Consider the following 8,794-nt stretch of genomic DNA (forward strand, 5'->3'; position numbering starts at 1 on the left):
CAAGGCACCGGGCACCAGCCAATGCACCGGGAACGGGGCACTGCACCGGGCACCGGGCACTGCACCGGGCAAGGCACCGGGCACCAGCCAATGCACCGGGAACGGGGCACTGCACCGGGCAGCGGGCACCAGCCAATGCACCGGGCAAGGCACCGGGCACCAGCCAATGCACCGGGAACGGGGCACTGCACCGGGCAAGGCACCGGGGATGGCACCAGGCCATGCACCTGGGATGGGGCAATGCGTTGGGCACCAGGCAAGGCACCGGGAAGGGGGCAAAGCACCGGACAATGCACCGGGCAATGCACTGGGAATGGGGCAAAGCTCTGGGAACAGGACAAGCCACCGGGTACCGGGCAATGCACTGGGCACAGCATCAGGCCATGCACCAGCGACGGAGCAATGCACCGGGCAACACACCGGGAATGGGACAAGGCACTGGGAACAGATACCGGGCAATGCACTGGGCAAAGGACTGGCACCAGCACCGGGCAATGCACCGGGAATGGAGCACCGGCAGCACACAGGAACCCGGCAATGCACCAGGAATGGGGCACCGGCAGCGCGGGGCTGGGGCAGCAGGCGCTGGCACCACCCAGCTGCTCCTCTCCCCTCGTCCCCTCGTCCCCTCGCGCCATCACCTCGCAACAAACACCCTTTATTGACAGCAGAGAGGCGCCACGGCCGACACGGCGGCAGCACCGCAGAGTGCACCCCGGCCCCGCAGCCCTGGCACCCGTCTCGCGCTAAACCACGCTCTTTTCCTAAAAAAAACAACAAAAAAGCGAAGGTGTGAGCAAACAGCCGGAGAGGGGGCGGGAGCGGGAGGCGCTTCGCCCGGAGAGCTGTCGCTTGGCATCGTCTGCCCTTTTTCCGACGTCGGACCAAACGCCGTCCGCGGGCACCATCCGTCCTTCCCCAAACGCCCTCTCCCGATCGTGCCCAGGGCCGCGGCCGGGAAAGGCCCTCGTCCATCCCGCCCCGCTCCGCGGAGCTGCAGGGCCACGGCCAGGCCTCCCCGACGGCCGTGCTCCGTCCTCCCTGCGCGGCTTCCCGGGAAAAGCGGCGCCCCGGAGCTGCGGGGAGTCCCGGGGTGACGCCTGGGGACGCCGCCGGCACGGCCGGGGATCACTGGGGTCACTCGAAAGCCTTGAAGGTGCTGAAGTGGGGCGTCTCCGGGGAGGAGGCGCGGGCGGGTCTCTTCTCCGGCAGCTCCGGGGATGGGGCGGTGGCGCGGCCGCTCTCGGCTCCCCGCTGTCCACTCTGCTTTCGGGGACGGCGCGCGGCAGGGAGGGAGGCGGGATGAGCCGAGCGCCGCGGCCGGGCCGGCAGCTGCATCCCGACGCGTGCCGAACCCCTGGGGAACGCCCCCGCTTCCCAGCCCGCGGCTCCGGTGAGCCGGCTGCGTCCCGCGCCAGCGACTCACCAGGGAGACGGGGAAGGTGCAGTTCTCATAGGAAAGCTCTGTGGAGAAAAGGGACGGGAGCGTTTTCGGGGTGCGGGCTTCCCCAGCGGGGACCCTGCTCGCGCCACGAGACCCCTCCGGCTCGCTCCGGGCCTCACCTGTCGTGGGGTATCGCGTCTCCGTCCAGCACGACGCCCGCTCCCTGCAAAACAAACCAGTGGCACCGCGGCGAAGCGAAACTCGCCGCCGCTCTCGCCTGCTCGGGAAGGGGAGGGCGCCCGGACGCCCACCCGCCCGTGGGAGCGGGGTCCCGGGCGGCTTTGGCTCCTCGGGGCTCTTCCCCCGGACGCAGCAGCTCGTGCCGCTCTCACCTCTTTGTCTGCTGTCTTCTGGCCCTGACTGGTGAGAAAGAAAACAGGCGTTTGTGGCATCGCCGCGGTGAAGCCGCGGCCTGGCTGCGGGACGCGGCAGGCGGAGCCCTGCCCTGTCCGGCAACGCCGGGGGGATGCAGGAGCCGCGCGGGCGCGTTAAACCCGGCTGCTGGCGTCTCAGCGCGGTTCTCCCCAAACCAGCGACCTCTCCGGGGGATTTCTGCCGCCTCTGGCTTGCAGAGCAAGGGGGACGAGGGAGGGGCTCCCCCTCGGCGCACGTTTACCCCCGAGGCAGTGTTAAACCGCGCTCCGGCCCCCGGCGGGAGCTCGTGGGTGACTAACGCAGGTGCAGATCCCCGTGCGGAGCCGGGATCCGCCGCCACGCGACACCGCCGGGCTGTGCGGGAAAGACGGGAGGCGGCGCCGTCCCTCTACGCACCTCGCCGGGCCGCCACCGCCACCGCCACCACCAGCAGCACCAGGCCGGCCACGCTCAGAGCGACCGGCAGGATCCAGGGGCGAGCTGCAAAACGAGGGGAAACGCTGCCGTTGCCCGGCTGCCCGCGGGGTGACCTGCCGCGGGAGCAGCGCGGCTCCTTCCTCGGCCGGGGACGATGCGCCGCGGAGCCGGCGGAGCACCGAGCCGCTACCTTGCCGCAGGGTCATCGCCGTCGGCTGGGGCAGGCCGCTCGGGACGGCCGGGGCAGTGCAGCTCGTGTCAGCCGAGGCTGGGGATGGAGACGCAGAGATCAGCCACGGCGTCCCATGCGCCGCCCCCGAGGCAGGAGCCGCTCCCCGGCACGGCCCCTCGCGCCAGGCAGGGGACCCGGGAGCCCGGCGCCCCTTGGCCAACGGGCCGGAGCTGCCAGCTCAGCCGCGGGCTCTGGGGCAGCGTCACCGCCCCGCGGGTCCCCACGTGTCCCTGCGCGTCCCGGCCGCGCACCGTTCACCATGATCTCCATGCTGAAGTCGGAGCTCTGCCAGGCGCTTCCGTTGTAGCTCCTGTACCGGCACCGGTAGCACCGGGAGCCCGGGGCGGCCCCGTCCAGGACAAAGTCGACTTTGGACTGGCCCGGCTCGGCGGAGACGCTCTGCGCCGGGTGGCTCGCGCCCACGCCGAAGAGCTCGAACGTGCTGCCGGCGTAGCTCCGCGGGGCGAAGCAGCTGATTCGAACGCGACCCCCTTCTTCTCCGGTGAGCAGGCCGAGCGGAGGTGGGGAGAGCTCGGGGGCTGCCACGGCTCCTGCGGGAGGAAGAGGAGGGTGAGCGGACATCTCCGGTCGGGTAGAGCGCGAGGAAAGGAAAACATACCGGCCACAAGGAAAAGAAACTTCATCATCATCGTCATCTGAATGGGTCTGGGATGCGGACAGCCCGCGAACGAGACCCAAATGCGGACAGGTTCTCAGCAGAAAAGAAGAAGAAGCTTTTTGCTTAAGATGGAGTTTCATCACCCCGGAAGGAAATGACAGAAGCTCCAAGTACAGATTGTTTTATTATTCCTGTCGCAAAAAGAGGCGTTTTCCTGCCATGATACCCAAAATAATGTGAATTATACACCAGGCTCTGGACACGAGAGACTCATCTGATACCGGACGTGATCCGCGGGGGCCGTTTCCAAATTATCGTGGTGGAATAAGAGAAGTTAGGCGCCGGGTACGCTCAGGAGCTGCTCCAAGCCGCCACCTGCGTAACGAAGACTGTAATCCAGCCGCGATCTCCCAGCAGCTCTGTGTGTTCTGCCTGTGTGAGCACGGGCCGAAAAACTCTTACATTTTTCTCTGGCACTTTTTATTCCCAAGCGTTTTCCCAACCTCTAAAGAAATCGCTTCACCCGCTAATGAAACGCAGCTGCCTCCGAGGTGGAACAAAGCAAGGCTTATGCAACGGCCCAGGGCAGGAAGCGATGAATAAGCCCGTGACTCGCTGCGCGGGGAGACACACCTCGCCCCGGCTTACGGGTGGGTGCGGAGTGAGGGTGGGTGCGCGCAGCCCCCGGCCAGAGGGGCTGTCGCACGGCGTTGCGTGCCGGGGGGCTGCTGCCCCCGAGGTGGTGGGGACAACGGGGGAGGCCCCGGGGAGTGGCAGGCGGAGACCCCGACCCATGCCCTCACCTCCGAAACTGCCCCCTAGACCTGCCCTGGGGCCTCCCAACCTGCCCCACGACCCCCTAGACCTGCCCCAGGGGCTCCCGACCTGCCCCCCAATTCCCTAGACCTGCCCTGGGACCTCCCAACCTGCCCCACGACCCCCTAGACCTGCCCTGGGGCCTCCCAACCTGCCCCACGACCCCCAGACCTGCCCCCCAACTCCCTAGACCTGCCCCCGCCCCCCCAAACCTGCCCCGGGGCCTCCTGACCTGCCCCCCAGCCCCCTCCATCTGCCCCCCAACCTGACCCCTGACCCCGCCCCAGTGCACTGTGGGAGCTCGGCTCCCCTCAGGGAGAGGCCAATTTGATGCTGGCCAACGCGGGGGGCGGGCCCTGCCCCGCGCCGACCAATGAGAAGTTAGGGTGCGGCGCGCGTGGGAGCGGCGCAGCCAATGAGCTAAGAGGATCCCGGAGGAGGCGGGCAGCGGGCGCCCTGCGGGGCCGTCCTTGAGGACCCCGGGCGCGGGCGGCCGCGGCGCTGCCTGAGGAGCCGCCGCGCCGGGGCGGGCCGCCAGCCAGCTCCCGCCTCAGGCGCCCGCCGCGGGCGCCCCGCGCCGCCGGGGCCCTCGGCGCCACGTCCCGCCGGGGCGGCGCCGGCCTTAAAGGCGCAGCGCGGGCGGAGCATGGCGGCGCGCTGGCTGTGGCTGCTGGCGCTGGCGCCCTGGGCCGGGCCGCGCGCCGCGCCGCCGCCGCCCGACGCCGAGGTGACGTTCGTGCTGCCGGCGGGGCGGCGGGAGTGCTTCTACCAGGGCGCGCCCGGCAACGCCTCCATGGAGGCCGAGTACCAGGTGGGGGCGGGCCGGTACCGGGGGGGGGGAGCCGGTACCGGGAGGGGTGGGGCCTGGGGAGGGCCGGTACCGGGAAGGGGCGGGGCCAGGCCCGGGAGAGGGGCCGGTACCGGGAGGGGGCGGGGCCTGGGGAGGCTGGTACCGGGAGGGGGTGGGGCCAGGCCCGGGAGAGGGGCCGGTACCGGGAGGGGCGGGGCCTGGGGGGCTGGATTTGGGGGGGGGGAGGGTTTACCGGCAGGATTTTGGGGGGAGAACCAGGAGGATTTTGGGGGGAACCAGGGGGAGTTGGGGACAGCTGGTACTGGCAGGATTTGGGGGAAGTAGGAGGGTTTTAGGGGCCCTGGGGGGGTCGGGTCAGGCCAGGGACACGGTACTGGAGGGTCTGGGGCCTGCTGGGGGGCTGGTCCCGGGGTGCTGGGGGATCGGGGCACTGGGTGGTGCTATGGGGGGGGGGGGGGGGGGGCCGGGCCCCGGTGCCGCCGTCTGCGCCGCTCACGGCCGTGTCTCGGCCCAGGTGATCGGCGGAGCCGGGCTGGACGTCGACTTCTCCCTGGAGAGCCCCTCGGGGCTGCTGCTGGTCAGCGAGTACCGGAAATCGGACGGGGTGCACACGTGAGTCCTGCCCCGCCGCCCCGCCGGGCCCGGCCCGGCCCGCCCGCGCTCACCCCGCACTCTCCTCCCCCCAGCGTGGAGCCCACGGAGGCCGGCGACTACAAGCTCTGCTTCGACAACTCCTTCAGCACCATCTCGGAGAAGCTGGTGTTCTTCGAGCTCATCTTCGACAGCGCCCAGGACGACGACGACGCGGACAACTGGGTGGAGGCGGTGGAGCCCGAAGACATGCTCGATATCAAGATCGAGGACATAAAGGTGCGCGGCGGGGCCGGGGCCGCCGGGCGGGGGGAGGCGGGCGGGAGCCGTGGCCGGCGCCTCCGACCGGTCCCAGCCGCCGGCTCCGGCATTCCCGCGCCCCTCCCTGTGCCCAGGAGTCCATCGAGACCATGAAGAGCCGCCTGGAGCGGAGCATCCAGATGCAGACGCTGCTGCGAGCCTTCGAAGCGCGCGACCGCAACCTGCAGGAGAGCAACCTGGGCCGGGTGAACTTCTGGTCGGCGGTGAACCTGGGCGTGCTGGTGCTGGTGGCCTTCCTCCAGGTCTACATGCTGAAGAGCCTCTTCGAGGACAAGAGGCGGGTGCGGACGTAGGCGGCGGCGGCGGGGACGGGACTCTGCTCCCCGCGGGGACGGCACGGGGCCGGGGGGCGCCGGCGGAGGAACGCACGCCCCTCCGCCCGCCCGCACCTCAAACTGCTGCTTCCGCCCCCGCCCTGGCCGCGGGGATTAAAACAGGCCGGCTTCCCACCCGCGACGGCAGCGGTGCTTCGGAGCCGGAGGGGCCGGGGAGGGGAGGGAGACCGCGCTGGGATGCAGCGGGCGGGCGGCATCTGACCAAGGGGCTGAGGTCGGTCTCCTCGTCGGGAGTCTCCGGAGCAGCCGGATGCCTCTGGGAGCTGGTGCTCCGCATGCAGGGCCCCACGTGGCGCCGGTGTCCACTCTCCCTGCGGGAACGTGCCCGGAAACCCGGCTCTTCCTTGGTCCGGACGTAACTCAAATGCGGCTAATTCCCATGGCTGCTCCCCTTCGCTGGGCTGGGAGCTACTCTGACCGCTCCGTGCTCTCTCACTCCCCTGGGGAAGGAGCAGCCTGGCTCCAGCCGGCACCAACCCCTCCGCTTCCTTCCCTGCCAGCGCGTTGGGATCTTCCCTGCAGGATCCCGCTGCTTCAGCTGCCTCCGGCTCGCAGTGTTTAGGGGATATTTGTCCTCTTCTCTGCAATTCCTGCCCCACAAGCTGCCACTTGTCTTCCCATCCTCTCTGGGGATGGTGTGTCCGCGCGTTCCTTGCCCCGGCTGTGCCCCAAACGTGCCCTAACCCCCCCCCCGAGCCTGCCCCACGGCTCGAGCCCTGCATGGAAGGCCTCGGCGTCGGGCTGTGCTTCCCCCCCGGCCCCCCGGGAGCTCCCTGCCTCCTCCCCGGGCCGCATCCCGGGCTGCCTCCGAGCGGCAGGTCCAGGGCCGGGAGCTGGGACGCTCTCCTGCCCGCCGGCTCCCCTTCCCGGCCCGCGGCGGCTGCGCGCGGGGGCAGCGCCGATCCAGATGTGTTCAGTCGTGCGGAGCCGTCCGTCGCTGACACATGACTCAGGCTTTTAGGAAGAAACCTATTCTGGGCATCAAAGGCGATGAGTCACCACGAACCCGGCAAAGTCGTGCGGCCCCGGGCTGGGACTAAGGCACAAACTGCGGCCGCTGCCCTTTGAATCACCTTGGCTTAGAGGAGAAAGGGCCCGGGAGCGTCTTCCCGGGGGAAAGGGCACCGGGAGAGGGTTCTCCATGCCGTGCTGCTTATCAGGCACGGAGCTGGGCCTCGCCCAGCCCTGCCCACGAGCAGGGAGCAGCTCCGCCGTGGCCAGGCCGCTCCGTCCTGGAGTGAGCGTGGAATTGGGGAACTGCCCTTTGCAAACACCCAGGGGAGATTAGCGCGCTGGGGGTTTTCCCATGGAAAAGAGCTGAACAAAAACGAGGAGGCAGCACCGGGCACGGAGCGAACGGAGCCTTTTGCGTGCTTGGGGAGCAAATATTCCCGGCGTCCCTAAATGGGGGGAAGCACCTGGGTTGGGGGGATGCGAGGAAGAAATACTCCAAACACAGGGTGAACCTTGGAGGTGGTTTATGCGTTTATGCCCCCGCTGCTGCCCTGGAAAATGCCCCCCTGGGCCCCTCGCGAGCCGCCCACGAAAGGCAAAGGCAAATCCCTTCGGTCAGTGCAGAGTTGCCCACAACTTTGCAGTGGGGCAAGGCGAGGTGAGCCGGGGCCGGCCCCACGCCGAGGGAGGGGTTAGTTATCCGTTGGATCACGGCTTTTATACAGTGAGGGAGGTAAAAAGAGCCCAGGAAAAATCATTCAGCCCAAGGAAAGCCGAGTCCGGCACGCCGGGCTCCCAGCCGCCTGCCGTGGGAGCCAGCGGGGAGGATGCTCTTACGCAGGATCAGACTATCCCGGCGCCGGGAACCCTGCGTGCACCCGACACCACGTACTTCGTGCCCGGCTCGAGAGCCGAGCCGTGTCCCGTCCCTGGGCCGCGCGGGGAGATGGCGGCGGCGTCTCCGGCCAGATCGTGGCTTTGCGGAGCCACCCGGGAGGGCGCGAGCGGGTCGGGAGCGGCGGCTGGTCAGAAGAACGGCCGGGAGGGAGCGGAGGGAGCCGGGCGCCTGGTTGCAAGAGAGAAAGAGGGAAAAGAAAAGGCGTTTGCACGTGTCTGCACTGCCCCGGCGGGGGTGGGTGGGTGTGTGTGTGTGTGTGTGTGTGTGTGTGTGTGTGTGTGTGTGTGTGTGTGTGTGTGTGGTGGCCGCAGCACCGGCGTTCGCTCCCGCGGGATCGCGCTCCCGGCAGCGGGACGGGGCGAGCCTGGGGCAGCCGGAGCCCTGCGCGATTGTTTCAGCCCTGGCTCCCTCGGCCGACTAGGAACGCAACCACCTTCCCTCGCTCCCTCGTTAGATTCCCCCCCAATTAGCGACTGAGTGATTACGGCGGCTCAGCGTAATCAGCTCGTGCAATGCCGGGACGCAGCGTCCTGCTGACGCCGTCCGGTGCCGGGGGGCTCCGCGCGCGGTTGAGCGCCCATCGCGGCCGCGTCGCGCCGCCTCCCCCGTCCTGCAGCTCCATCGCGCGGCCGCTCCCGCGGGACAGAGCCGGCTCCGAGCGCCGATTCCCACCCTGGCTCCGACCCGCTGCTGACGGCAGGAGCCGCGGCGTTGCCGGCCCTCGCCCAGCCCCTCATCCCCGCCACCGGCCATCAGACACGGGAGGAAAAGGAAGGGACAAGACAGAAAACACCACAGAGCGCCACAAACTTTCACCAGAAGAGTTTTTCCCTTTATTTTTTTTTTTCCTCTTTTTAGTTTATTAATAGGATACAGAACGGAGGCACTTACACATTGGCAAACCGAAGGACCAGGAGAGACGTGTGTTGGGTTTTTCCAGCCACACGAGGTGAGGGAGGCCCCCAAGCCGCCCCGGCCGAT

General features: G+C 69.0%; 2 protein-coding genes across 5 annotated transcripts; one reads left to right on the forward strand and one right to left on the reverse strand.

The window, feature by feature from the left end:
* Positions 1 to 642: 642 nt before the first annotated feature.
* Positions 643 to 3,984, reverse strand: C33H19orf38 (chromosome 33 C19orf38 homolog). 4 transcript variants are annotated; one of them, XM_026118356.2, is made up of 7 exons: positions 2,720 to 3,982; positions 2,427 to 2,504; positions 2,216 to 2,299; positions 1,777 to 1,804; positions 1,564 to 1,607; positions 1,427 to 1,464; positions 643 to 764 (listed from the first exon to the last, which is right to left on the reverse strand). In XM_026118356.2, the coding sequence occupies exons 1-7, from the start codon at positions 3,225 to 3,227 to the stop codon at positions 747 to 749; spliced, it is 798 nt and encodes a 265-aa protein (XP_025974141.2). In that variant the 5' UTR covers positions 3,228 to 3,982; the 3' UTR covers positions 643 to 746. The 4 variants fall into 4 exon arrangements, with proteins under 4 accessions (XP_025974141.2, XP_025974140.2, XP_064355254.1 ...); XM_026118355.2 differs by having other exon boundaries at positions 643 to 1,263; positions 2,720 to 3,980; XM_064499184.1 differs by lacking the exon at positions 1,777 to 1,804 and having other exon boundaries at positions 2,720 to 3,984.
* A 365-nt stretch (positions 3,985 to 4,349) lies between these two features.
* On the forward strand, positions 4,350 to 6,075 carry TMED1 (transmembrane p24 trafficking protein 1). Its single transcript, XM_064499188.1, has 4 exons — positions 4,350 to 4,714; positions 5,229 to 5,326; positions 5,401 to 5,584; positions 5,701 to 6,075. The coding sequence occupies exons 1-4, from the start codon at positions 4,550 to 4,552 to the stop codon at positions 5,917 to 5,919; spliced, it is 666 nt and encodes a 221-aa protein (XP_064355258.1). The 5' UTR covers positions 4,350 to 4,549; the 3' UTR covers positions 5,920 to 6,075.
* The last annotated feature ends 2,719 nt before the right edge of the window (positions 6,076 to 8,794 follow it).

This window comes from Dromaius novaehollandiae, chromosome 33 (assembly GCF_036370855.1).
Source record: "Dromaius novaehollandiae isolate bDroNov1 chromosome 33, bDroNov1.hap1, whole genome shotgun sequence".
In the NCBI taxonomy this organism is placed as follows: domain Eukaryota; kingdom Metazoa; phylum Chordata; class Aves; order Casuariiformes; family Dromaiidae; genus Dromaius; species Dromaius novaehollandiae.

Coding starts and splice junctions, on each gene's coding strand:
- C33H19orf38 (XM_026118355.2), bottom strand. CDS start 3,227: ATGAAACTCCATCTTAAGCAAAAAGCTTCTTCTTCTTTTCTGCTGAGA. Junction 1,608..1,776: donor AGAAGACAGCAGACAAAGAG/GTGAGAGCGGCA, acceptor TTTGTTTTGCAG/GGAGCGGGCGTCGTGCTGGA. Junction 1,264..1,426: donor GCACCTTCCCCGTCTCCCTG/GTGAGTCGCTGG, acceptor CCCCGAAAGCAG/AGTGGACAGCGGGGAGCCGA.
- TMED1 (XM_064499188.1), top strand. CDS start 4,550: ATGGCGGCGCGCTGGCTGTGGCTGCTGGCGCTGGCGCCCTGGGCCGGG. Junction 4,715..5,228: donor CCATGGAGGCCGAGTACCAG/GTGGGGGCGGGC, acceptor GTCTCGGCCCAG/GTGATCGGCGGAGCCGGGCT. Junction 5,585..5,700: donor TCAAGATCGAGGACATAAAG/GTGCGCGGCGGG, acceptor CCCTGTGCCCAG/GAGTCCATCGAGACCATGAA.